At 43.8% G+C, this 27,890-nt stretch overlaps 3 protein-coding genes across 13 annotated transcripts; 1 reads left to right on the forward strand and 2 right to left on the reverse strand.

The window, feature by feature from the left end:
- Positions 1-533: 533 nt before the first annotated feature.
- ppp6r2b (protein phosphatase 6, regulatory subunit 2b) lies at positions 534-15,602 on the reverse strand. 8 transcript variants are annotated; one of them, XR_007030962.1, is made up of 27 exons: positions 15,246-15,600; positions 13,801-13,954; positions 13,498-13,653; positions 13,300-13,398; positions 12,880-13,066; positions 11,871-12,008; positions 11,702-11,773; positions 11,489-11,601; positions 11,256-11,369; positions 10,914-11,034; positions 10,183-10,344; positions 9,853-10,086; positions 9,685-9,749; positions 9,480-9,595; positions 9,243-9,328; positions 8,781-8,858; positions 8,594-8,691; positions 8,442-8,499; positions 8,121-8,242; positions 7,859-8,034; positions 7,586-7,742; positions 6,811-6,890; positions 6,113-6,323; positions 5,910-5,933; positions 4,535-4,681; positions 3,045-4,016; positions 753-845 (listed from the first exon to the last, which is right to left on the reverse strand). XR_007030962.1 is itself a non-coding variant. In XM_035641635.2 (26 exons), exons 3-26 carry the CDS (start codon positions 13,623-13,625, stop codon positions 3,983-3,985), a joined length of 2,820 nt encoding a protein of 939 aa, XP_035497528.1. In that variant the 5' UTR covers positions 13,626-13,656; positions 13,801-13,954; positions 15,246-15,602; the 3' UTR covers positions 534-3,982. The 8 variants fall into 8 exon arrangements, 7 of the variants coding, with proteins under 7 accessions (XP_035497528.1, XP_035497525.1, XP_035497529.1 ...); XM_035641635.2 differs by having other exon boundaries at positions 534-4,016; positions 13,498-13,656; positions 15,246-15,602; XM_035641632.2 differs by having other exon boundaries at positions 534-4,016.
- Positions 14,709-22,694, forward strand: dnaja2b (DnaJ heat shock protein family (Hsp40) member A2b). 4 transcript variants are annotated; one of them, XM_047333180.1, is made up of 10 exons: positions 14,709-14,813; positions 16,960-17,157; positions 18,325-18,384; positions 18,773-18,999; positions 19,092-19,172; positions 19,307-19,440; positions 19,563-19,759; positions 19,938-20,082; positions 20,724-20,851; positions 20,958-22,694. In XM_047333180.1, the coding sequence occupies exons 1-10, from the start codon at positions 14,724-14,726 to the stop codon at positions 21,144-21,146; spliced, it is 1,449 nt and encodes a 482-aa protein (XP_047189136.1). In that variant the 5' UTR covers positions 14,709-14,723; the 3' UTR covers positions 21,147-22,694. The 4 variants fall into 4 exon arrangements, with proteins under 4 accessions (XP_047189136.1, XP_035497534.1, XP_035497533.2 ...); XM_035641641.2 differs by lacking the exon at positions 14,709-14,813 and adding an exon at positions 15,798-15,952; XM_035641640.2 differs by lacking the exons at positions 14,709-14,813; positions 16,960-17,157 and adding an exon at positions 17,227-17,361.
- LOC118314885 lies at positions 21,159-27,611 on the reverse strand. The gene is made up of 17 exons (XM_047333353.1): positions 27,582-27,611; positions 27,286-27,477; positions 27,092-27,180; positions 26,606-26,781; positions 26,334-26,472; positions 26,065-26,187; positions 25,694-25,813; positions 25,500-25,602; positions 25,226-25,346; positions 24,849-25,120; positions 24,480-24,759; positions 23,965-24,404; positions 23,703-23,885; positions 23,440-23,616; positions 23,266-23,370; positions 23,097-23,188; positions 21,159-23,015 (listed from the first exon to the last, which is right to left on the reverse strand). Exons 1-17 carry the CDS (start codon positions 27,609-27,611, stop codon positions 22,940-22,942), a joined length of 2,718 nt encoding a protein of 905 aa, XP_047189309.1. The 3' UTR covers positions 21,159-22,939.
- Between the last annotated feature and the right edge of the window lie 279 nt (positions 27,612-27,890).

Here is a 27,890-nt window from a genome sequence, read left to right on the forward strand (position 1 = left end):
AACAGGCGGAGCAGCAGCAGGAGGAGGACGAGGGTTCAGTATCAGCATGCCTCGTAACCTACAGAGGAATGTGATGACATACGTGGGGCATCTGAGCCAAGGAATGAAAAAACACACACCCAGCACAAAAGGACAATGACATATAGTCGGGAGTCCGAGGGGGAAAGGTGTTGAGAAGATGAAAAGGGTATGAACACAAAAGAGGGGGGGGTTCCTCTCCCCCCACTGTCACATGAACAAGTTTCATCTTTGTATCTCTGCCTGCAGCACAGTGAGATCTACAGTATGTGACAGGCAGGTTTCACGTTCCCACTGGGGGAGCTGGTGTGAGGGAGGGTGCAGCGTCAATTGTGTGTGTGCGTGGCATGTGTGGTAGAGATACAGTGAGGACCTGGAAGTAACATAATCGACAAGCTCACCTGCCCCGAAGGTAAACATATCTCAAAGACAAAGTCCTGTCTCTGTGTTTGTACTGTGTGTGTGTGTGTGTGTGTGTGTGTGTGTGTGTGTTTGAGACAATCACAGGCTCATGCTTCATTTTTGTTTTCACATTTATTATGTTCGTATCTGAATGTACAAGCTAAATCGACGACAGGTAACAGACACATTACTCTCTAAATGGGGAAAAAACACCAGCATCAGTCCACTTAAAAAAAAAAGGCATTTTAAAACACAGCTGTCTTTCACACCACTTCACACACACACACACACACACACACACACACACACACACACACACACACACACACACACACACACACACACACACACACACACACACACACACACACACACACACACACACACACACACACACACACACACACACACACACACACACACACCTCACGAACCAATGTAAGACTATATCTAATAGGATTTAAATTTTGAAATGTCCCAAGTCTAGGTACCAGACAATGGGAGGAAAAAAACCTTGACACCCGTTGTCCGGTCAATACAGGACATTCCCGATGAGGTGAATGAGGCTAATGTGCAAACTTAACGGCACTTAAAAAAATGACTCGTATCGTACCTCATGCCATAACATCACACCAAACCCATAGCTAGACTGCAAACACTCCACACTCTCAAGGTGAAGGAAACACGCGTACACACACCACACAAAAACACAAAGGTAAGGGTCAGACGCAGTGCGAAGGTTTGACAAAAGACGGGGCGACAAATTCTGACACTGTACACAATCCTGACAAAAAACAGACCTCTAACCGTGACTTTAACCAACGCTAAATCTCTGTACAGTTCCACTTCAAAAAGCTGAAAGAGCTGAGCAGATTAAAGCATGGCGATCTAAGATGAAACTTCAAAGTCTCCCCCTTTTTTTTGTTTTTTACATCTGGTATCTTCTCCTTCCTGATAAACCCCGTCACATGACGTTGAAAGAAAAACAACAGATCAAACCAAGACGTTTTAGATGAATCTAGACCTTTAAGACCGTTGTGAAAGAGGAGGCTACTTACACAGATATGAAACCCAGTTGCACACTGGTGGGAAGACACACTTTGGCAGAAAGCATTGAAGAAAAAAAAGTATATCTTAAGTATCTACATGATTCACTCGTCCAAGTCAAACATTCCCGCCTCTTTGAGTAGGGAATAACATGGTGGCGTTCAGCACCACCAAATACGAACCAAAAGTGCTTGTTGGAAAAAAAGTGCTTTAGAAATAAATACAACAATCTATGTATAATCGTTCCGTAGGCATATATATATATGCAATTAAAGTCAACTCCTGCCCTGAGAAAGAGAGCGACGAGGTGAGGGGTAAAGAAAAAGCATGACAGTCTGGCACATCATTCTGGTTTATTACATCTTGGGTTTGGTTTTTGTAGTTTGTTAGTTATTGTTGGACTGCATTAATACCTTGAAGCCTGATGGGACAAGAGAGGTGAGTGGAGATTTTAAACAAGCCAAGGGAGGAAGACTGCTAAAATGTTTATATGTAAACTATACAGAAATAAATGTTATCTTTCTGAAGGAAATGCAATAAAACATCTCAGCTTTAAGGTAGAATTAAGGTTAAATGTGTAAAATTTAGTAGCAGGTTTAGTTTTATGTTGCGAACCTACGGTGGCCTTTAAGGTAACGGAAATATGCCATAGTCCCTACCTGGAGCCAGGGTTTGGTTTGTCTGCTGTGGCCAAAGACTGTATATAAAGATGGACGACACCTCGCCTACACTGTACATAACTGAAGCCAAAATATCCTGCATATGGGCGCTGCAGTCTTGTTCTGGTGTCGTCATTTGGAGCCAGAGTCTGCGCTGTGATCGCAAAGGTCAGAGTTGAAGCGGTATATTGGTCTAAGCTGTGATGAAAGGACAGTTTTAGTACTATTTTATTGTCAAGTTCATTTTCTTTCCCCCGATGAGAAATGTTAATGTGGTAGATTGTTTAAAATTGTTGACTGACAATAAACCAAAAAGACCCAAGTTGTAAAAAACCCCAGAATGATCCTTTAGGTAAACAACATGGAAGACGTACAGCAGACTCACATTCACGCTCACATGCACTCGTCCAAACCTCCGTGTAGTAAGCATGTGGCAGAGGATCAGGAACTGATGCTGGGCTACTGACCGAAACACAGACATCATTATTGCCTCATTTCAACACTACAACACACACACATACAACACACACTTTTCCCCCTGCAAAACAACTGCCTTTCCATACGTTGGATTTATTCCAAAAATAGATATAATGTTTATATATATACTGTTTACATTTATATTACGTGTACATATTACCAAGAATAGCCACAACCTAATACAGGTTCAAATTTCACAATATTACATTTAAACAGCTTTGGGGGGGATATGAATTGTGTGAAAAGTGAGTGCACATCACTGTGTCTCATGGAGATTTTTTTTTTTGCATGTGTTGTGTGTATACATGTGTGTATGCCACTGTCTGGGTGTGTGTGCGAGCGTGCGTGTGTGTGTTACACACGTGTGCTTTCTTTGTATCTGCATATCTCTCCTGAGACCTGAGAATGCACTCTTGTACCTTAGACAGAGCATGTGCGCACACACACACACACACACACACACACACACACACACACACACAGACAGACACACGCGCACCCACACACACCTCTGAACTACATGAATCTGTCAGAGGTTAGAGGAGGAAGTGACACATGATGCTACCAACAACCAAAGAGAGCAATTTATGTTCCACACCATAAAAGAAATCCACGGAGATGGACGAGAGAGAGAAAAGTTCAGGTAGCAAATATGAAAAAGAAAAAGCCAAATTACTATCATTCGCACATTTTGCACTAATAAATCGTCTGCCTGGCATGTACACTGAAATGTTGAAGACAAAATAATGGCTATTTTTTCGGCTTTGCAAGTGTCTTGGCTTTTTGTGATCTTGGCTGATAATTTAAATACAATTTCTTGACTAAAGTGTAAACAGTCGAATGCTTTACTAGAAAAAAAATGCACTGGGTTGTGATTAAATGCCCAGAAAACAGACATGCTCAAACAATGTGAAATTCTGACGCTGAATTTAATCCACATTTCAGATTGATGTTTGTTTTCTGAAGTGGCACAGCTGAGACTCGGACACTCAGTGTCACCTTTGTTCATCACAGCAGGAGAGAGGGTTTTACTTTCCCAGGTTCGATGGGAAAAAATCTATAAATCTATCGTCTATAAATAGTTCTATAAATGTTTTGGCTTTCGGGGTCTGGCATGATGAAATGTTGTTCACAACACACATTCTCCTTTGACGTGGATCAGATTTAATAATGTCAGTAGTGCAGTATGAGACATGATTTGCTCATGTGTAGATTTGTGGTATCCAACATACAAACTGATAAGATCTCCCATTCTTCACACACAGAAAAGGGGCATTGAAGAGCTGCTAACAGGAAGCAGAGGTGGCATGGCCATGGCTGTGTGTTGAATGAACTAGGTGAGAAGTGCTTTTGTGTGTGTGTGTTCCTGTACCACATCGTTAGGCCGGTCCATTCGCAGAGGGCTGCGTCTCTCTGTAAGGTAAAAAAACCAAAAAAAAATACGACAGAAATTCAGACAAGTCTGGTTTAATCTGCCAAATATCCTCCACCAATACATCTGGCCTCACAGAAATATAAAGGATGTGAGTGGAATCCTGTTTATAATCCTCAAAGCACATTACATTTGAATAACTCTACCTACTCTATCAACGTCTCAGGACCAAAAAAAAGACCCAAACTATGAAAAACTGAAATATATATGATGTCATTTTGGCAAATTCACAGACTTTAAGATTTTGTCAAAGGTTCTTACTGATGTTTCAATATCCCTCAGTCTTTAAATCACATTTTTACTTGTCATAGTAGTCAAAGGAAGTAATATTAATATTTAAGAGTTAGTTTGCCTTCATGGCACATTATGTTTGAGATGTCAAATATCAGGACTCTTGGACTTGAGTTGTTTCTTTATTCTTGAAGGGATCTGAAGCATTTTTCTTGTGTGCTGATGGTCATATGCACATTAACATGTAATCACACAGACACACACTTACTGTGTGACAGCAGCTGGCTGGTTAGAAGGACCGGCAGTAGTTGGGTTGGGACAGTCTCCGTGCTTCGCTCCTTTTTCGCTCTCTTTCTCGTTGCCTTTGCCCGTGTCTTTTATGGAGAGGCCCTCGGTTGGCACCTTAGCTGCTTCGCTGAAAGAACAAATGGACAAAACTAGAATGATAGGCAGGGGGTTGTTGCCTGAACTGAAATCATAGAGGCCTAAGTGCAGATGCTAGTGGCCGCTACCGGCTGAATTTCATCACTGTTGTCCGATTTTCAACTCAGGCAACACTGGTCCTCAACTATCCAGTGTGCACAGTGTCCACCGTTCTGGTACTTCCATAAAAGGCAGTAACTGACCAAAAGACAGCTGGGCACAAAGCTGTCAGCTACAAGCTGTAAGGAACTAAAAGGTAGTTCCTCTCGAATTCCATGTAGGATACATTTAAAAGAGGCACCAGACGAGTTTTTGCTTTAACTTATCATGAATTAAGGGTTGTTTGCACAATTTAATGGCTGTAGAATAATGAAATCATCCGTGATTTGATTGTCGAGCTTTGACTTTGCAATTCTGTCTGCCAATGGGCATGAAATTACAGAGGAAGTGCGTCTGCTGCTGCACAACAAAACAACAACAAAAACTGAGAAGCTTGTAGTAGCTTTCCTCAGGTAGAGGAAATGGTAAATCAAGGGACAGACGGAGTAACGGAAACACTATCCAGCAAAAAGAAAAAGAGGCCCCAGTTGTTGTAGAAAGAAAAACGTAATGATTTATTTCAAAGCAGTCCACCGTCCCTCTATGATGTGTCCCGATAGTCCTGGTGGCCAGTCAGACTATACTGGAAGGCTCCCAGACTTGAGAAGGTTCAAAACTTGACATGCTTGTGGGTGCACTGTTTGTTAGTAACTTGCTAATGTACTGATTTGTTAGAATGCTGATATGTTGGATTGGTTGCAACTTTTGTTCAAAGCATGCTCTCTGACAAACTGTTAGTAGTGTGGGTTCTCTGAAGGATAGTGAATCATATCAATATTCAAATCAGTTTTTGGTGTAACTGCACAAGTAAGGTAAACATCCTCTATTTCAGATCCACAATGCTGAGTGGACCATTTCATGCTGGGCGTCGATGTTGTCATGTTGAGGATATGGGATGAGCCTAACATAAGGACCTGCAAGTCACCAGTTGTAGGTTAGTACATTTATTAAAGAATTATACTTGTGCCTGAATGATGGCACAAGGGAGGGATTGTTACTCTACATCCTGTTAAACACAGCAAGCAAATAGAAGCATGTGGCACATCTGTGCTCCTGATGGCCTTTTAAATCCTCCATACACTCTCAGGGAAGCATTCCACACTCCAGAGTGAAAGACATACCGTCTGACTGCCGGTCTGAATACTCTGGAGTCAAGGGGAAGGTGAGAAAGGAAGGAACAGACAGGAGGAGGACGATATCAGAAGAGAAACAGAGAAGGTGGAAGTAACTGTGTTTGGGGGGAAAAGTTTGAAGGGCAAGAGGAAAGGAAGGACACATTGCACCAATGAGAACATGTTGCTGCCCTTCATTTGAGCATGTGTACCTGCTGAAGACTGCCCTCTCATTCTTAGCGTCCATGGTGAGCCGGATGGTCTCCTTGCCGGCACCAGTGGTGATAGTCTCCGTGGTGACCGTCTCACTGGATGTGGATGCCGTCTTGCCTTCTTCCTCGTCACTGCCGGAGCTGCTGGAGGAAGAGCTGTCCGACGCCACCAGTGGAGCTTTTCTCGCCACACACACACTCCACACACAAGCTGCAGACAGAGGGAGTGAAGAAGAAATTGTCAGATTGCAACTTGGATGTACCGTTTGGTTGCTTCACTGGAAAAGTCAACTAAATCCCTAATAGAAGCTGTAGTTAAGAGCTACCAAATGCATAATTGGGTCATGTGACTGTATGGGCCTAAAAATCCTCAGTGTTTTTGCGAATCATACATTTATGAAAGATTAACCATATATAGTTATAATTGTGGAAGTGCATCAATGTGTAGAAAACATATTGGGAATTGGCAATCTAAATTTTAAAAAAGTAAAAAATTAAACATGAATCCACAAAACACACGTTTATATCCTATCGTAAATGCATATGCATTGGCAATGTACATAATTCTAATTCAACTGTGGGCCATATCATATTAAGTAGAACAGGTGCTGTATATTTATGGTGGAGAATTGGGGCCTATGAAATTGGATACATCAATTTGACCTTTTTCAGCCAATAGTCATGCCGCATTAACTTACGGTTCTGGTTTGGTTTGGTGCCGTCTGATCCGCTTAGCTCCGAGTCCACAGGGGAACTGCATCTAGGGCCTGTTTCAGAGCTGGAAACATACAACACAGATAAGAAAACCTAAACACCATAAACATGCACCTACTTGAAGAGATACTGCACTTAAATGTGTCTTTAGAGTTGCAAACTTGATAATATGACTGTGCTGTGATTGATGGATGTTTGAATATCACATTTTTAACCAAATGTATGAAGATTTGGCACTGAACATGGCTCATAACGCCGCTTAGTGTTTCAAACTGACTTGAACCTGGAAAGGCCAATGTTAACAGAGTTAACCATTTGGGACCCCTATGTCATGAAATCTATATTATTCAGTTAACGCCATATAATCAAATGTGGGCTGGTTAATTATCAGACTGTGAAAATAGTTTATCGTTATCTTTGACACCCCCTTACCAAACACACTCTCTAAGGGAGAACTAAGGGGCCACTGCCCCCATGCACACCTGGGTAAAGGACATTATTGGTAGGGATGTGTCACTCTTGATTTGTTGGACATTTGATGTAATAGCTACAGAAATATTCATGGCAATTAAATAGCTTCACAACTTAGTTAATTTCTAAAAGATAATTACAAAATTATAATGGTATACAAATATAATCGCAGTATTCATTTTCTTTTATTAGTTATTATTTTAATCAGATCAAATCTTGACATTTTAAGCTAAATTTTTTAACAAATAGCAAATAAGCTCCACATATTTAGACCAAACCCAGACTCACCAACAAAAAGGCTGGAAGTCCGTGAACTTGGCCCACCCTTTCTCCTCTGCGTCTGTGGCTGCTGGTTGGGAGAGTGGAGTGTCCCATGCTGCAAAGCCCACTCCTGCTGCGGGTGCCTTTGAGTTCACCTCTCCAAAGTCTGCTATCCAGCCAGTGCCTGCGTAGAGCAGCGCCATACACACTCTGCATAAGGCACTTACACAAAACCTGTTTGGAGTCCTGAGATGTGGACCAAACTATTTTTACTTTACAGTGCAGTGTAACAGATCTCACTCTTTGCTGCCTCAGTCTGGCCTTGGCTTGAGAAAGGATCCAGGTCATCTTTGGGCTCCTCTGTTTCCTCTGAGTGCGAGTCCGCCGCTTTATCAGGCAACTCAGTGCCAGAGGTTGCTGTCCTATCACAGGCCTTACTGGCTGATTGACTCAGGGAGGGCTGTGACCCACCAAACCTTTAAAAAACAAACAAAACATTTTAGAACAATTATTTGGACAAGGAAAATATTGGCAGCATCTGCATTTCTGCTTGTGTGTCTACCTGTTCCTGGACTTTGTTTGTGTTGCATAGTTGATCTCTTTCTCCTCCCAGATGTCCTCTTCATCATCATCGAAGGGCTGAATCCTCTCCTTGGAACAGGCCTCGAACACAGCTGCGTTAGCCTGCGCAGAACAGGTTGGGAAACTTAAATGTGCAAAGCTTTAGCAGTGTACGTCAATGTAAACATAAATTCTGTGAAAAAAAAAATGCTAAGATGAATGCTAAACCTAAAACCAGAATCTGCCCTCCGAAATTACAGAAATACAACTCCAAAGAACAGATGTGTGTATAAACTTGTATGAAGAATGTTAATAAACTCACACTGTCCTGGCCTGAATCAATGTTGATATTTATCTCTGCAATCCGGTCAAATGTTGCCCTAGAATAACAGCAGAAATCACTCCATCAATACAAAGTGACAACATCACTCTGACACACAGAAAGGGAATATCATGATAACAGTTCATTTTTACCCAATACTGTCGTCGTGATCGGTAAACTCCTCATCATTGAAACCAAACTGATCCACAAAGTTAGCGGTCATCTGCTGTATCTGGTAGTCTGAAAAGGCCTGAAATAAACAATCAAAGTTGGATTATCTTTCAAAAGCAGCTAACAGAAGCCCATCATGTGTTTTCGTGTGTCCTTTTGCATGTGTACCTGCTGTAGTGTCAGTTCTTTAGGGAAGGGGCTCTCCATGTCATCTTCGGAGCAAGGACGTGGGTTTCCTGCGCCAACCTAAATAGGAACAGACCAGAAATAAATTAGGCTGGGTTTTAAAAAATAGATTTTCTTCTTCTGAACTTCTGAACTGAAACAAACCCTCTGAATTTGCATTTGTTATTTTTCAATTCTACATGTGCCCACGCACAGTATCGGGTCAAACTAAGTCCTGGGTTACAGCTTATCGCATCAGTTCTCTAAGACTGTGTTTTATATCAAAGCAAATTTTGTATTGTAACTAAAATATCCTCAACTGAATGGAATTGGAAATCAATTCTATGTAAATCGGGATGTAATAGTTTTCGGGAAATCAGTGGTGATAATAAAATACAACACCATTTTTTTTTTATGTGTGTATATAATTACAGCCAGTTTTTAAAAATGTGCATCTGTGTTTACCAGGTCTATGGTGTTCTTCCTATTGGTCTCTGACAGGGTATGGTCCACAAAGGTTTCCCAGCGTCCCCTGTAGTCGTCTGGCAGCTCTACATCCAAAACACAAGAAATAAGCATTAGGAAAGAAATCAATACTCCAGCTGAGAGACACTTCAATATTCCTTCCTATTACTTTCTTCTACTTTGAGTATCCCTTTATTGCATGTATGAATTTATGTCCACACACACACACATACACACCTGTGATGAGGCTACTAATCTGTGCATGAACTGGGCCCTTCTCCAGGTTGTGGACAACTGTGTTGGCGATCCTGGTCAGATGTCCCATATACCCTCTTCTCATGCCCCCTTCTGATCTGGAAACAGAGGTCACACACTTGAGTGTATCACACATTTCTCCCCATTCCCAAAACAAACAAAGAATCTTTATCTCACAGGTCCTTACTGTATTTTATCATTCTCTTCCCAAGCCTCTAGAATCCTCTGGACAAGGTGGCAGTGCTGAAACAACTTGAAAGAGAAAAACAAGGAGTCAATCGATTGTTTTAACATCACCCAGAGCCATCACAGTGGCCCGTCTAGTAAATCATATATCATAATCAGAGACACCTACATGTGTCACCATTAAGTTATGTGCGGAGTTTTCAGGGGTCACTGTAGGTTCTGAGGAGGGGGTCTCAGTCGAAGCCTGCTCTGTTGATGCCTCCTCATAAGGCCTGAATTTGTCCTGGGATCCAATGCCGGGCTGAAGTCTCATTTCGTGGGCACAGGGCCTGAGAATGGCTGCAACACAAAGCTCCACTTGGAGGTGCAGGAAATTGTTCCACGTGTACTTGAAGAACAAGTCCTGAAATAAACCATGCATTTTGTTAAGTATTATCTAACCATTTTCGCATCATTGCACTTTGAAAGTACGGAAAATATTGTATTTGACTCATCTCACCAGAAGCAGGTCCATCGTATTGAGTCTGCAGAGTTCCTGTGCTACGACTGCATGGCTTGCAGAGCTGGTATACAGCAGAGAGGCAACTAGTCTGGCTACATGCAGACGTGTGTTTCCCAGTGGTTCCTCTAGCACACCGAGGGTAGTCAGCATGGGATGTCGCTAAACATGCACAAAACATAAAGACAGGCTTCATAGTAGTGCACACAGAGGGCATAGGGGGGTTTGGACACAGCCTGGAGCTTTAGCAGAGTTTTGTTTCACAGGTGCAACTACTGTGTATCAAAGGTATCTGCATGGCAGACGAATATAATTACTGAAAAAAGGCTTAAAACCAACTTAAAATATCTTGATATTTATAGCATGCTCTCATTTTCTGCAAATGAAAGAGATTGCCCTTGAGAGTTTCAGTGCAGTGCAAGCCACTTTTTCATTTTTGATACCTTCATATCCCATGTGTTTGACTAACACCTGAATTAATTTTACTGCTGATTTTATTGTCGAAAATGTTACATTGCAATGTCAATATTGTGCGCCCCCATTCAAGCAAACCTAGTTTAATTATTATTATGTCATTGCATTTCCACCTTGCTAAGTTATGTCCTCTCGTACGTGGCGAGTAATTTGACCTAGAAAGCCGATCAAAGGTCACGATGAACTTCGGCACATAATGTTCAATCTTAAAGAAAAAACTAAAATGTTACATCATGTGTAGGAAACTTCTTATGGACCTTAGGTGGCTCCAGAAGTAGCTGTTGGAAGTGTATCAGGTGGGGTTCGATGGCCAACAAAATGCTGCTGTTAACAGTGTAACTTCTCTCAAATCCCTGAGCGTCCATTACACCATCCACCCTGTCACAAACACAGACCAAACACACATCAAAACAGAGTACTATTAATAAGTGGTCAAACAGGCAAAATGTGACTAACTTCATTCACATAGAGACAATTTTGTAAAATGAAAGGAGGTCAGGTCTCCAATGAAAGCTGACATTAGTGATCCTTATGTAATCAAATTATTTCAATTATATTATTTATACACATACAAAATTGCTTTCAAGTCGCTCACTCACACAGGCCTCCTGATTTCCAGCAATGTGAGAAGTACTTGAATCCCATTGACGATGCAGCTCTCGGTCCTCTCTCCTGAGAACATATTCTTCAACAACTGCTCCACACACTCCTGCCTGTAGAAACAATGGAGTATATCGCCATCTCTGCATCCTTTAATAGAGTGTGTGTGTGTGTGTGTGTGTGTGTGTGTGTGTGTGTGTGTGTGTGTGTGGTTGGCATCTGTCTGACTTACGACTCCAGTACAGTCAGCAAAGGGTCAGGCTGTGAAATCTCTTGGAGCTGATTGGCCTGGTCTCTGCTCAGACGAATGATGTCGCACAGAGTCTGAGATGCATTGGACTGCCTCTGTGGGAGAAAACCAAACAATCACATTAGGTCTTGTGACCAGTCTATTCACCCGTTTCTTGAGTGTTGGTGACAGTATATTTTATATAAAAATACTGACTCCGACCTCTTCATCTCTCTCTGGGTGAATGAGCTCTATTAGTCTCTGGGCCAGCTTCTCTTCATTCAGCCACTGATGAAGAAAAAAACAAAACTTACATTATAACTACACAGTGTTATATCAGTGTATAATCTGTGTAATCATGAATCTGGGACAAATTTTCTCATACAGTAAGAGTCTCAAGTCGAAGAGAGGGTGGCTCCACACAGCTGATAAGTCGAAGGAGCACATCCATCATGGCTGACGTATCAATATGCTTCAGGACCAAGGAGAGGAATCCCTCCTTCGTTTGCAGAAAACTAATCACCTAAACAGAACCGAGGAAACACCACAACACAAGATATGAAAATGGATCACTGAAACCTTGATGTCCACTGTTGTCATTGGGGTTATTTCCGGGAAGAATATTATCCTGAGTAAGTGGGATATTGTTTCTAGAAAGACAAGTTGATATAAAAGGCGGATGCTTCAAAGAGTGTCCACTCATTAAATTCTGTTATGACCGTTTTGATAAACAGCTCAGAAAATTCAGTTGTGCCTTTTCAGTGTCCGATAGTTACTTAGCTGCAGGGTTGGGCCTTTGAAACCTGACACCAAACAAATAAGCATCATTCAGTTCATTACCAGCAGCTGTATCAAGTGGCTGCCTCTGGTAAGATAGGTGTTCTCATAGTTGCCTCACTGAAAACCTCATAAAGCCACATGGGGATAATAAATCTGAAAAGGGCAGAAGCTAAATCCAATTATCTTCTCAAATTCACAATCTGTAGTCAATGCCGACATTACATGTATACACATGATGGGATATTACTGTGAGCTGTGTGGACAATTACATCCTGAAAATATCCCCATAGCCCCAGACTACTAGTTTGTTTTTTTTTGTGTGATATTTGCATACTGAGTACAGTGTCTGTGACCAAAGTGACGGTTAAGTTTATGGAGTAACCAGAAGTGTTACAAATTATCCCCTTTTTCAAGATATATTGCTCTAGATCACAAACTCTTCAGACGAACAGACGCTCTGATCTTCACTGCCATGAACAGGGTGACACCTGAACCCACAGATTAGATTAAATAAATCATGAAAACACAAAGACATAACTGTTGTATTTTCTGTGTACGCCCTTTGATTTACCTATGTGTGCGTGTGTGTGTGAGCGTTTGTGTGTGTTTGCTACCTGCTCAGTTTTCCGTGAGATGAGGTTCCCAATCGTCTTGCTAAAAAAAGATGCCAGGAGCGGGTTAAGTGGGGACGGCTGCTCCAAGAAGGCATACAGAGTTTCCAGCAGAGACTCCTCGTTACCCAGCTTATCATTGATCACTCCCACGTCGCATGTCAACAGCTCACATGCTATATTTGGATACCTGTAATAAAGTATCAGGTTGATTATCAGACAGGCAATTGGCTAGTTTTGCATATTAGGGGGACTGTTAGATAGTCGGAACATTTTTTTGACAAATGTGAGTCTGCTTAAGCACTCAGTACTACTACAACATGGCAGGAAGGAGATATAATATAGTGCAGCACCAGCAAGACTCATTTTTCCTGGACATAATAAACTATGAAAGTACAGTATAGTCTACACAGCGTCACCTACTTAAAGCGCCTGGTCTCCTCTACACCAGCAGGGGGCTCTGTAGTAATCATACAGACCAGCTCCTGCATGCACTGGTCCTGGCAAAGGAACAGGACAAGTCTACATCCGAAATGATGAGAAAAGACACACTGGTTAGCACAAGCAGGAAGGACTAGGAACTGAAATGTAATCATATTCATTTGCTGCAGATATTCCGACCTCCTGTTCTGAGCCTTGCACTCCTGCAGCACATCTTCCTCATCCATGAGCTCAGCAAGCGTGACATCCTCCTTGTCCAGTAAAGCCTCCAGATGGGAAGATGTGTGCAAGTCAAACTTCCAAAACATGGCTGAGGTCACCGGCACATACACTTAGCTGCTGACCAAAAGAGAATGTGTCATGGAGATCGGTGTCACAACTGTGTGGCACACATGAACAGGTAATGTCACAATGTTTAACTATATGTGCAGAACAATTTATTTTTTGATTCAATACACAGTATGTATGTATGTATGCTCTTACTTTTGAACACGGAGTGGTAGCCTCAGTCAGATCTCGCCAAACAGCCTTCAAGCCACATCAATCAGCATTGGCAAATTCACACAGTGGAGACGCAAACACCCGTTTCACTCATACTAACGCCAGACGCACAACACAAGGACAGAAAGTCTTCAACCTGGTGATGAGAAATGAGACGATATAGGAAACAACAAATGTGACGGGCACATCCAGGAACATTTCCTCCGTCTTCCACGGGGGCAAGAGGAAGAGTTGGAGTCAGCAGAAGTGCAAGAGACTATGCTGGCACAGCTCTCCGCAGTGCATGTGTAATCGAGTTAGTGCCTCACATCTGTACGCTGACATTGCCCTGCTCGCTTTGCAGAACGGCCTCTCAGACACAGCTGCATCGGTAAATAACAATTGGGGAGTAAGAAGGTAAAAACCCAATGTGTGCCGTGTGTAATAGTACATGTACAGTGACTGAACACTGTACATGTCACTGGACAATGTCTTTAAGAGAGACAATATTCACATTACATCCACCGGAAGCACAACGGACCCCGGACACAACTGGCCTGTACCATTATCACACACGAGTCCATTTGATTGGATGGTTACCTCCCTTGACCAACATGCCAGTGACCATGCATCTCTTCGTCTAGATTGTTGACAAGGCCCTGCATTAAGAAGAAAAAACGATCTCGGGTACCGCAGAGTCAGCAGTCAGTCACACGCTAGAACATGTGGGCAGTGCATCGTGTTACATTGAGGAGGGAGGCTTTACGATGTACGATGTCGTTACATTTGACTTAATAACAATAACTATCTCTACATATGTCAGTATGATATCCCTTGACTTCAGTGACCATACCAAGGGTACACAAACAGGTGTTTTAAAGATCAGACTATCATGTCATTCCCCACAACTACATATGGCTTTTTAAATGTCATACGACAACAACAACAACAACGACGACGACGACGACGACGACCGGGCCTCGGCCGCTCTCGTGTCAGCCGGTGGACGGTTACAGGTCGCAATTAACGCACATCCACTCACGGCAGGTTAACAGGTCACATCAACGGCGCGCGGAGGTCACGCATGTCGCCGCCGACAGTCGCAGTGACTCCGACGTTAAGTCGCGTCGCGTCGTGTCGTGTCGCCGACCTGTCAGCGTCCTCTGCTCGGCGGTCGCCTTCCTGTCGCCCCGCTCGCACGTCGTCGACCCGGCCCGCTAGCGGCGACGCCTCGCTCGGTGTTGCTAACGTTACGGAGGTGGTGTCTCCCCGCTAACGGCGTTCAGACCGGGAGCGAACACCCGGGGCGGGGGGGGGGGGCGGTGGTTATGACGGGGGCGCTCGGGGGGACGACGTCCGAACGAGCCGCCCTGCGACCGCTTGCCAGCTCGCACCGCTAGGTCACATGTGTCCTCCCCGGAGAGAATAAGAATGAATACTTCTCTGACCCCTTCGCCATCGCGTTCTGTCGGTCGACCTCCGCAGGCTTGAACGGCGGCTCGGCGACTCTGTCCGTCACGTCCTATGGAAAGCCATTAGCGCAGGCCCATGGCCGGCGACGCACAACTGCGTGGTTGGCTCCAGACAGGACACCGCCTCTGCCCCGGTCGGTCGCAGCGTCGGTTCATGCTACGATGCCCCCGTTACACCGTGTTCACACTGTGCAGGCTGAAACATATATATGTATATATAGATGTATTTGTCTGTTTATATATATATATATATGTGTGTATAACTGTCATTCTTTGGAAATCAAAATGGCGGATACAGATAATCAAAAAGTTCGCCCTAAACACATATTGATCTGTTGTTGCCATGTGAGTTGTTGTCCGGGTGATTACAGCAGCAACTAGTGATGTCATATGTGATATTTACATAACTGTAACGCAATTAGACTACAAAGGAAACTACCTTCATGTCTCAAATTGTGCAGAAAGAAAGGTAAAATTATTTGAGTACTATTAAAAAATACATTGCTCTGATCTCTGGCTTTGGACACTTTTTCCAATAAGCCCAAGAACCAATGTTGAGCTATATAAATATATAAATACATAGACACATTTGCTACCCAAAACAAGAAAGCATACGATTGAAAGCCTTTCTGTTATCCATTGAGTGCCCCTGAACTGGATTTTGCCACTATGTCAGGTTACAGGTTTGCATAATATTCTTTATTTTACCTTTTGTGCATCTCTGCAATGTGGTAGTTTATGATCCAGCAAACCCCAGTACAGAACAAACCCAGGGGGCTTCAAGAGATTTTGGGGGTAAAACGGACCTCGGGGCCTTGTGAGCGGGTTTCCTACCCTTGTGTCCTTGCAGTTTCCTGTACAAAGCCAATCATAGAATTTAAGGGTGTTCTCACAAAATTGCCATTGTGTACTAATGTAACCATCTGTTAATGGGGGTCTTCTTTCAAGCCTGGGGGCCCCAGGCAATTGCCAGCTTTGCCTGCCCTGTTGCAATTCCCCTGCACCAAACCGTCCCAGTACTCTCCCAGCAAACAACAGTCCCTGAAGGTTATATTTGTGCAGCCTTTGAAAACTGTTCCGTCTATGTTAAGTAAACTTATCTGAATATTTTTTTTCTGAAATGAAAAAGAAAGTTATCAGAGTAGGAGTGGAATATGTGAGGAAAAGAGATCACCAGTGAAATAGGCAGAAAAGGTGTGTCTATGATATAAGCCTGCAGAGTCTAACCAGATTAAAGTTTTAAGGCCACAATTTTCTTAGTGAAAATGTGTGATGCTGAATATTCAACTCAATGCGAGTTGTTTCCAGGTAGAAACTCTGAGATTTGGAAAACATTTTTAAAAAATATTAATTAAATTAAATTTAAAAAAATAACTGAGAAACCCAACTCAAAATAACTACATGGTTGTAGCAAATGTTTTTTGTATTCACTGGGGGAATCTTGAAATGAATTTAAGTTACTAATGCACTGGAGAACGTTCGCAGGCGTTGTACGTAATTAACACATTATTTGTGCGGGTTTTGGGGGGTTTTGTTTTTTTTACACAAAACATTGTGTAAAAACGCACTATTTTCTTCAACATTCACTAAAAAGGAAATACAAGTCATGTTAAATAAGAAAGCGCAGTCTGTGGACGAATAGGCCTGCTGTTTGTGTGTTATAATTTTGTTCTCGGCATGTGTCTCCAAGTGGGTGTTTGTGAGAGTAGTATCTGGCAACCCGGAGCAGCCCCGGCCGGTGAATGTTGCGTTAGCGCCTCGCTCAGCCGCACCGCCGCAGAGGCTCTTCCTGTGGCAGCCGGCTAGCATCATGGCGAACGTCGTGGATACCAAGCTATACGACATCCTCGGAGTTTCCCCGTCGGCCTCTGAGAACGAACTGAAAAAGGTACGCGCTCTCTGAAAACGACAACGGGCGGCTTTGTCAAACGCGCGGGGCAGAATAGAAGCAGGAAGCGAGGTCGCCGGTGAAATGTGGCCTGCGAGGAGGAGGAGGAGGAGGAGAAGAAGGGAAAAAACAACACAACACAACAAGCTAATCAACGCTGCTCATCGGCAGCTCGCGAGTGTTCGAGGCCAGCGGCGGAGCTCGGTAACAGCTCGGTACTTTGTGTCGCCATGTTGTTGCTTTCCAACATACAAGCTACACACCGGTGATGTGGAATCGTTGACGGCGTTTGCCGTCGCCGTCGTGAGTCGACCGGGAAGGATGCGGTCCACCAGCCGGGACGTGCCCAGCTGAGTCGGCTACCAGATGATACATTCCAGCAAATAGCCGAGACCAATTCGGGCAGTAGCGAAGCGATGAAGAAGAACGAATCTATCTTCACAGTTCACCGAGATGAATCTGCCAAACCGAGTGTGTCTTTGTTTCTCCGCGCGGCGGTGTAACACCTCGAGACCGTTAAAAGTGGTGAAATGTGTTAATTGTCATCGGGCTGCATGGATAAACTTCAGTGCCGTCGATGTAGCTCGTGTAGTTAGCAACACACGCACACGCACACACACACACACACACAGGCACGTCGCCGTGTTCTCCTCAAAGTGCGTTCTCACGTCAGACAGCCACGAAGGGTTTTTGTAATCCACGACACGACGTGAGGCGTTTGCTCGTGTGCCCGTGGTCGTCCTGTATCCTGTCATTTCAAAACAGCCAAATCATGTTTGGATTAATCACGTCTGGGTCCACTGTCGACGATCGCACGATGACAATCAAACGTTAAACCACCTGTTTGTTTCCCACCCAAATGCATCACGTTGGACCGACTCTCGACTATGTGACTCGTTTTCAAGACCTGTCTTAACGTCGAAAAGCATGAAAAACGGGGAGGAGGAGGAAGAGGGGGACAGGATTTGTCAACGTCTTCGTCACAATAGAGTAGCTGAGGTGTCAGAGGCACTGTTGCTCTTGTCTGTGTCCTGATGTCTTTGACACAAGTCGAGCCCTCTTTGGCTTGTGAGGACACATAATGGCCATAGTGATTCTCACAGATTTGGCAGCTGAACTCAGGGCGCCCACACACCGTTGTTTGATTTTATATTTGGCTCATTTCAGGCGTACCGTAAACTGGCCAAAGAGTACCACCCGGACAAGAACCCCGATGCAGGAGACAAGGTATGATGCACCGTGTCATGGAAACACCACAGCTTCACCATAGTTAGCAGCAGCACCGACAGCAGCTCTCCCACTCAACAGTTGAGACCAAGAAATTAGTTTGTCGTAATCGCACAGCCCAACTCATTGGGGATTAACACAATGTACAGATGAGTGTACATTACATAAAATGGATTTCCCCAAGAGGAAAAGTGCATCCATGTTTGATTTGTACTGCTCTATGCCTTTATTCACTAGAACTAAGAACTAGACTCTTTTTGATGTCTATGTACTCACTCTGTAAGATAGGCTCATCAAAAACAAAACAAGTTGGCCCATGTGGTTGTGATGTACTGACTGTGTCACACTGTCTGATCTTTTTTTTTTCTTTCTAATTATTATTTTCCAGTTTAAAGAGATCAGTTTTGCATATGAAGTACTGACAAACCCAGAGAAGAAGGAGCTTTATGATCGCTATGGAGAACAGGGGCTCCGGGAGGGAGGAGGCGGGGGGCCCGGCATGGATGACATCTTCTCTCACATTTTTGGCGGAGGACTGTTCGGGTTCATGGGGGGACAGGGCAGAGGACGCAATGGAGGCAGGAGGAGAGGAGAGGACATGGTACACCCTCTGAAGTAAGTATTCTACCTCAATGCCATTCTTGTGCATCAGTAGCAGGTGCAATAATGTATTATTGCACACATCCCATAACTCTTTTGTCTTACAGGGTTTCTCTTGAAGACCTTTACAATGGCAAAACCACCAAACTGCAGCTTAGTAAGAACGTGCTTTGTGCTTCCTGCAATGGGTGAGTCAGCTTTTAAGGTTTCGGTGTAATTATTTATAATAGCATATTGATACATAGGCCCAACTGCTGATTTGTCTTTAGTCATTTTGTTTTTCCTTCCAATGTATAACACACTTTTTTTGTTTGCCTTCTAGTCAGGGGGGTAAGGCAGGAGCAGTGCAGAAGTGTGTGGCCTGTAGAGGACGAGGTATGAGAATCATGATTAGACAACTGGCGCCTGGGATGGTCCAACAGATGCAGTCCGTCTGCACAGACTGCAATGGAGAGGGTAATATGTCCACAACACCCACATATTGAAAAAAACAACCCACAGATGTAGAACCCACAGTACAATCTTGAGAAAAAAAGCACTTTGAAACTGTCCAATGTATATATGTGTGCATTGTGCAGGTGAGGTGATAAATGAGAAGGACCGTTGCAGAAAGTGCGAGGGTCATAAGGTGTGTAAGGAGACCAAGCTTCTGGAGGTGCACGTGGACAAAGGAATGAGGCACGGACAGAAGATCACATTCTCTGGGGAAGCTGACCAGGCACCAGGTGTCGAACCAGGGGATATCGTCCTGGTGCTGCAAGAGAAGGAACATGAGGTAGCCTACATGTGTGCACACTTTAAGTGAACAGAGTAACATTTCATTTGGATTGACCACCTACAGAGAATATTTGTTAATTTTCCAGATGTCATTAGTTGAGATTTAACAATTCAAAGGTTGGGCTTTCCATAACCATGAAATGGTTTACAAATTTTCCGAATTCCATCTAAATCAGGATTTCCGCCGTGATGGCAGTGATCTTCACATTGTCCAACGTATCGGCCTGGTTGAGGCTCTGTGTGGCTTCCAGATGACCGTCACACACCTCGATGGACGTCAGCTGCTTGTTAAATACCCGCCTGGCAAAGTCATCGAGCCAGGTAAACACTGTTGATCTCTTTCATGACAGTAGTGCTTTTTCACCCCCGGTGAATATTTTAGTTAAAAAAAAAAAAGAGGAGATTATTGCTTTTACATTTTCTGTTTTCTACAGCTGTTAAAGAGGTGGAACGACAGATTAAAAGTATTTTTAAAAACGGGTTGCAGGCTGATCCACTTAAACATGGAATTACAGTAGTACTCTTAGTTGCAGAACTGAGCACAGTGAGAAATAAACACTACATTCTCTGCCAGCCATTTGTGCAGCTAACAAACAATCTTATTGTTTATAAAAATCAAAAATATCCTGGTCAGTGCTAACTCCTGCAACATGCCATAAATGGGTTTGTGCACAGAAATATCCAGATTTCCATGACAGTTAAAACTAGTTATTAAATAATAAAAAAATGAAAATAAATTCACAAAACACACTTTAGAATTGTATTTTAATTTGTCCAAAGTGGTTGCGCATATGAAGCATTGTTTTTAATGTCTAATAGCTTATATTACAATATGAAATATACAGCTTGTAAGGTCAAAGTGCATACAGGAGTCAGTCTCACTTCATCATGAGATTGTAGTTGTGTCTACATGTCTTTACACACCCTTTGTTGTTGTGTGTGTCTTTGTCTGTGTGTGGCAGGCTCTATTCGCATGGTGAAGGGAGAGGGAATGCCTCAATACAGAAATCCTTTTGAGAAGGGAGACCTTTACGTCAAGTTTGACGTCCAGTTCCCTGAAAACAACTGGATTAGCCCTGAAAAACTGAATGTGAGTCCACATCATTAAATATCCCCATTTGCACAATTTTAACTCCTGTTAGCTTGAGTGTTTATGGTGTCATGATTTACAAATAAAATCTGTTCTTTTATTCCAGGAACTCGAGTGCTTGCTGCCTGCTCGTGCTGAGAATCCAGTTATCGCAGCTGATGCGGAGGAGGTTGACCTGACAGATTTCGACAAGAGTCAAGGGTCGGGAGGCGGAGCCAGAAGAGAGGCCTACAATGATAGTTCTGATGAGGAAGGGGGCCATCATGGCCCAGGGGTGCAGTGCGCACACCAGTAGAAAGACTCATACATAAAGACATGCACATATATAAAAAAAAAATCATAAATACATGACCATCCATTGAGTCTCATTGCTAGTACCATTCAAGACTTGACGCACATGCACATTTCTCTCCTTTCATGATTCCCATGAAAAAGAGATAAACACAGACACACACAAACACAGACACAAACAAACACGTATATCGACCCTCCTCAGTTCCATGGTGCCCATAAGTCAGAGAGATGCTGGACGTGTGATGACCATGTTTGTGTGTATGGACAGTAGTGCTCATCAAAGCCTCCGGCAAGAGGAGGCGACTCATTCTCAGAGGTTCGTAGACTGAATATGACTCGGACCACCCTGTGTTCATCCCAGGCTTTTACCTTTCACTGTGGGAAATAACCAGTCTAGTGTATAAAATGCAAATAATGTTGACTATCTTGTATAAGGTGTAGTTTAGTCTCTCGCACACAAGCGCATGCTGCTTCTCGCTGAAGATCTTGCACATGTAGATCCAGGGTTCAGACACCACAGAGAAATTTGACACCCCACCTATTTAAATTTCGGTGTCCCCGCTATCAAAGTGTCCTGCTGTCACAAGAGCCGACCTGACTACAGCCCTAAAAGCGTGTCCTCTGCACAGCCCGCTGAGAACCGCACATTTAACCCTCCTCACCCCCACAACGTGAACTCTCATACTTTGAGAAAGGGATTGTTGGTTCTGTTCAGTCCCCAGCGGTCACCTTGCTAGAATATTAAAGCCTTGAGTATAGCACCTGTCAGCCAGGCGCCATGTTTTCTTAGTTTGGAAAATTAAGGTTTCTTTGTTTTGTGTCTTTGTTGGTTTGAATGTTTGTGCATTTGAGACCACAGAACTTGAAGCTAACTTTACTTGTCATTTGAGTTGAGGACACACTCGTGTACTTTGTATGTGTTTAACGCAGTGACTCAGTTTTGTGGGAGCTGCTGCTGAATGTTCTGGTTTTATTAGGGTGATAGATACTCCTGCTTTGTGTTGGACTGCGGTGTGGGTGGACAATATATAGGGCCAATAAAAGAGGAAAAACTGAATGTTTATTTGTTGAGTCTCTCATGTAGACAGTCTTTTTTTCCCCACTCTACTCACCAGGACTGAGAGAGATCCTCCACCCCTGCAGGAAAACCAACGGGCCCACGACAAACCCTCTGTATTATACATTTCTCCCCATCGTAGAGTTGTAAGCCAAACATATGTCCTCTAACATCCCACCACTCATTACCTGTAAATAAATGCAGCCCCGGTCCATAGGTGCACTCAGAGTCTACAGCAGTGTCCTTCCTGTCGTCACATTATTTCTTACTCAAACAAGACCAATATATAAATATTATGTTCACATGAAGGAGAGTTTATGGAACCTCTGTAGACTGTTAACATGCACCTCTGTGACGCATTGTGTCTGTAATCTAGGCCACAGGGGATTCATATGTACGCAACTAAAGAGGGTCATTGATAAATGACGTTACTGTTGATGCTTATGTTTGTCAAAGATGATAATTAAACTGTATAATAAACAGTCACTACAAGTGTGTTGAGCTCTGTCCTATTTCACAAGTGCATTCTCTGATCGTTTGCTTTTTATGACTACAAACTGAAACGCACCACTGATGCCTTGTGTACTGCTTTACAATGAAAACACATGAAGTGGCTTAAAATATTTAAAATCATTAGTGAATCATAAATCTGTCGTGTTTTTTGGACTCAGGACCATAATGAAGAGAACATAAGTAACAAAAGTTCCTTTCTTGCTGGAAACTGCAACTGTAGTTTCTCAGTCTGTTCCATCCTCTGTTTCTGTATTGTGAAGGGCAACTGGACCCAGGAGTTCCTTAAATCCTGCAGTATTCCTAAAGGATGAAAAAGGGAAGTAGAGGGGATGGTGGTTAAAGTTAATTTGGTGTTTTTTTAAAAAACATCATTGTGTTTACCTGTCTCGTTTGGACTGCAAGACGTAAGAGCGCTCTCGCCTCAGCTGCTCCAGACGCTCTCTGACAACCGTCTTCTGCTGCTGCTTGTCCTCCTGAAAACAACAGTATTGGTTATAGTGCAAAACTTGTCAAACAAAACTAAGCAGACAGACTGTCTCGGTGTGTTCACCTGTGGTAGATCTTGCGTGAGGTGCCTGAGTCTGTCTGTGTGTTTCAGGCCAAGCAGGTCTTCCTCCGCCTTTCTGCTCTGGATGATCGACAGGCGTTCCTGAACCTGAAAGACAAAATAATGTCAGTGACACATCACACTCTCCCAGTGCCCCCCTGTCCACATTTGTCTCACCCTGAGAAGTTGTCTCTCTCTGTCTCTCTGCTGCCTCTGTTCGACCTTCCTTTGCATGTCCATTAGGTTGCGAATGGTCTTCTCTCTCTCCAGTGCTGAGACTGGCTCTCTAACTCGTTCTCTGTCCATCAGTTTGGATTCCCTCATTGCCTCCCCCTCCGGAAGGCCACCGTTGGACTTTAAAACCGAAAAAAAACAAACATATGAATGGATCATTTACAAAATGAAGCTCAGGTGCACAAAAATGTAAACAGTAGACTTACTGTGGTTTGTGAAATATGTTTCTGGTCCTCAGTGTGAGTGGGTTCTGGCCCTTTTAGTTCCCACGACTCTGACCCCGTTGCGGTGGGACGTACCTCTACATCAACCCCTGCTGACTCACTGCTCAGCCCAGAGCAGGGGTCATCGGAGTGCGGAGGGTCAACGGACAGATGTGGCTGCACAGGCTGCTGAGAAAGTAACCAGGGATTAAAGTCTGATACTTGATATAGTCATACATAGTTTTATAGTCTTCTACAAACGCACCTGTCCTTCAGTGCTGCACTGCTTCTCTGCAGACTCCATGTCATGGTGACCTGTGGAACCCGACTGTAACAAAGTGGGTTTCATCTCCTCATCATGACTTTCTCCAGAAGTCTCCTCCGAGCATTGTGTGAATTCAGTTGTGCTGCTTGAACCACTGGCTTGGACTTGAGTCATCAGACTGCTCTCACTGTCCGGGCTCTGTCCCGTGCCTCCATCTGCGGCCTCTGCTTCACCGCCATTATCGTCCTCTGGCGGTTTGCTCCAAGCAAACGTGATCAACGAGTCCTGTTTCTTATAAGTCAGGGCGCTTTTTGTTGCGTTGCCTCCTTCCTCCTCCTGGGATCCTGCTTCTGCATCGAGACTCCGTTGAGTTTGACTTGTGGCATTTGAAACACACAGAATCTCCAAGTAGGGCATCTCCTCCACGACTGCTTCACAATCTGGGGGAATGCAGAGTGTATTGTAGTTGCAGCTGTGAGAGTATGATTAAATATGTTTGGCTGTGTTTGCAGTACCTGTACAGACATCCTGTGGTCTGTTTGTCACATCAGCAGCTTGGACTTCACTTAGCTCTCTGTCCGCCCGTCTGACTGAAACAACAGCCAAGACTTCATTTGGCCCAGCACCCATGTTCTGGGTCTCGGCTTTCTTTTCCTCGTTGCTGCTCTTTGGGATGAGCACAGAGCCTGAAGTGAAAGGGGCTTCTGAGATGAGGAGTTGGAGCAGGTTGGTGTTGCCCCGCGTTTGAAGTTCAGATTCGTACTCATCTCGCAGAACCCGGAGATGCTGTGCACTCTAACAGACACACATCAGTGTTTTTTACACGTGCTTTATCAAAAGTCCCTGCAATATTGTGGATTTTAGCTGCAGTTTTCTTGTCTCACCGTGTCCTTCAGCATTGGCAGTAAAGCTGAAGCTTGAACCTCCTGGAGCACCAGCAAACGAGACAAGAGGAGCAGGGCACAATCTTCCAGCTGCTGTTGAGACCACGCTGCCGGTTTACCGTACGCGTGGGCCCGTATTTGAGGCTGCGGCCGGAGTTGTGGCTCAGAGTTAGTTTGCTCTAAGGGAGTTTGAGACTCATTGTGTATCTGCAGGCTGGCGTGGAGTTGGCTCAGCATTTTTATACAGCCATTCCTCAACACTGTGTGCCTATCTGCATGAGAAAGAGCAAACAGGAAATACAGAGGTGAGGGGAATATAAGAGGAGAAACAAATCTAACGAACTTGCAGAAGAAAAAGAAGAGAAATATTGATTCACCCTCTTTCGGAGGCACTGTGCAACCTGGCCCTTGCAGATCCTCCAGGGAGACCCCATGCACCAACTTCACCAGGTGCCTTCTCTCCTGCTCCTGAGTCAGCACCAGCAACTGCAGCACTGCCTGCTGGGAGCGGGCCAAAGGTTTTATTCTGCTGCTGATATTGCTGCGTATGCTTTCTAACCTTTAGCATTATTAGAAGAAGAAGATTAATACTATGACATGGTGCACTGCATGAGTTTCAGAATTGGTGGTTCACCATCACATTGACTGTACCTGCTGTGGCGATGCTGAAATCAAGTCTTCGCTCTGCTCTTCCTCTCCACCGCGTAGCCAGAGGGAAGCCCGCTCTGCTCGCCGTGGACTGCTTACATGTGGCCTGAACAGACACACGAGGGCCAGACAGGACATCGCTGAAATTGAGTGTGCGCAAAGGGAATTGAGCTATACCTCGGTGTTTGCCGCCTCACCATGTCTCCCAGGACTGCCTCGCAGCCAGGAGAGCCCTGTAGGACAGTTTTTCTCTCTGAGCTCTGAGAGTTGCCAGCCTGATGTGCAGACACAACAGTTTCAGGCTCTCCCCGTCCAGCCTGAAAGTGAAAAGGTTGATGAATCATTCATTTCAGAGCCAGTACAAACAAAGCGTGCATTTGTTTTGACCAACATGGAAAGCAAGATGAAGATTATACAACAGGTAAATGAGACTAATATCAGCTAGATTTTAGAATCACAGGATATTTATGTAATCGACATCTCATCTGACATTACTTCGAAGTTGTATACCTAAAACACAGATTAAATATTGTATGATCTAAACTTGAAGTGTGTGTTAAGTATTTACCGCTCTCCCAGGACTGTCAGTTTGTCCCTTTCTTGTTGACGAGATGTGTGTAACTCATAAAGGAAGGAAACGGCAGACCAGGACTGCTCCCTGCAGCTTCCAATAGATGCACCCACACAGGCCCTGCAGGAAAATCATTTTTACCGCAGTGCTTTTATTTGACGTTCATTAAGGAAATATTTCAGGGAGTTTGTAATGTTTGCTTGATTGTAAGTACACAATCTGTTTTTTTTGACATAAATAAAGATGAGTTTTTGCGTGTGTGTTACCTGTATATCCTGAATGCTCCTGGCAGCTCCGCCAAACGGAGCATGTCACCTGACTCCAAAGCCTCCTCTGCGAAGTCCTCCAGCCCCTCCTCTTCTTTGAGTTGTTGCCATGGCAACATGGTTTCCCAGACGCTCTGAGCTACAGAATCGACAAGCAAAGAACAGCAAGAAGAAAAGGACGAAACAGCAATCTGAGGGAGGCTCTGTAATGTTGGTTCTAAGTGTTGCTTAAAGTTACAAGACTGTTCTGTGTTCAGTATTTTTTTCCTTACTATGATGCTCCTGAAGCATTTCTGAATAAAGCATGTGGGTCATGACATCATACTTCACATCCACCAAGAGGAGGACGTCCGACAGGGAGACACAGCCCCAGGCCTGACCTTTGACCCTTGGGCTTTGGCCCTGCCAGGAAGAGGGTAGTATGGTTCGCACACCTTCTGACGCCAATCTTACCACAGAGACACACATCAACATGACAATTAAAGTAAACAACCACTTCACTGTGTGAGGTTTATATTTTACCTTTAACAAGTGTAACTGTACAAACTGTTAAACTGTAGCGATACATCATATTTTAAGCTTATCTTACTGTATGTTTAACAGGTATAACCTCATTCCGTAAAGTAACCAACCAGTCTCTTATAATAAATATAAAGTAAAATGAACTGTGGTATAGTCAAGTATTACCAAAAGGAACTATTGAAGTAAAGTCCCTGTAAATAGTGATCAACTTTTCACCTTGAACAAAGCGTGCTCACCTGATCCAGCACTGCCTGGCTGCTTTCTTAAGCCTCCTTACATCCCTCACACTCGCATACAGCTCATTTCCCCCCACCAGTCTCTCCGTCTTTTGTGTGAAAAGTAAAAGACGGGAAAAATGAGAGTACAATGATGAACAGAGCTTCTTTTTTTCCATGTGGGAGAAAATCCGCCACACTGCAAAAACACATACCTGTAAACTGTCAGCACCTGTTGAGGACGAGTGTAAAGATCCTGTACCTGAGGTGTGAGGCTTTTTGAAAGCATTTGGGTCGGTGCTCTGGTGCAGGCACCCCAGCAAATGAGGATCCATGATACTTGGCTTGTCCATCTCATAGAGAATGTTGACATTTTCAATATTTTGCAGCTGGAGGTCCCAGTACAGCTGAGGACAACAATATTAACTCTTGGTCGTGGAAACATGGTATTTTAGATAATGTGATTCTCAGATATTGTTGTATAAGATTAAAAAAAAAGATTTAATTGTACCCTTTCCTTCTTTTCCCTCTCCCGCTCCATTTCTATAAGAACATCAAAAACTGTTTCACCGACACACGACCAGCTACTGTCGTCTCCTGCAATCTGAAACAGACACAGCTACATGAGACTATTCCATCATGATAAATGAAGAGGATGGATGGTGCGATAGCGATGTTTATTGTCCGAATTGTTACCTTCTTCATAGCTGTATATGCTTCATCACTGTTGGAGGGAACATGAAACATTTTGTGGTAGAGGAGACTCACGTCTTCTGATGAAAACTCTACTCCGATCGACCGACCCAGAGATCGGTACAGA

The sequence above is a fragment of the Scophthalmus maximus genome, chromosome 7 (assembly GCF_022379125.1).
Source record: "Scophthalmus maximus strain ysfricsl-2021 chromosome 7, ASM2237912v1, whole genome shotgun sequence".
Taxonomy (NCBI): Eukaryota; Metazoa; Chordata; class Actinopteri; order Pleuronectiformes; family Scophthalmidae; genus Scophthalmus; species Scophthalmus maximus.

Coding starts and splice junctions, on each gene's coding strand:
- LOC118314885 (XM_047333353.1), bottom strand. CDS start 27,611: ATGGAGCGGGAGAGGGAAAAGAAGGAAAGG. Junction 26,473..26,605: donor AATGCTTCAGGAGCATCATA/GTAAGGAAAAAA, acceptor TCGATTCTGTAG/CTCAGAGCGTCTGGGAAACC. Junction 24,405..24,479: donor ACCACAGGATGTCTGTACAG/GTACTGCAAACA, acceptor GCATTCCCCCAG/ATTGTGAAGCAGTCGTGGAG.
- ppp6r2b (XM_035641635.2), bottom strand. CDS start 13,625: ATGTTTTGGAAGTTTGACTTGCACACATCTTCCCATCTGGAGGCTTTA. Junction 8,859..9,242: donor GGAAGAACACCATAGACCTG/GTAAACACAGAT, acceptor GTTCCTATTTAG/GTTGGCGCAGGAAACCCACG. Junction 6,891..7,585: donor GACTTCCAGCCTTTTTGTTG/GTGAGTCTGGGT, acceptor GTATGTTTCCAG/CTCTGAAACAGGCCCTAGAT.
- dnaja2b (XM_047333180.1), top strand. CDS start 14,724: ATGTCATACGACAACAACAACAACAACGACGACGACGACGACGACGAC. Junction 19,173..19,306: donor CTTTGTGCTTCCTGCAATGG/GTGAGTCAGCTT, acceptor TTTGCCTTCTAG/TCAGGGGGGTAAGGCAGGAG. Junction 19,760..19,937: donor TGCAAGAGAAGGAACATGAG/GTAGCCTACATG, acceptor CATCTAAATCAG/GATTTCCGCCGTGATGGCAG.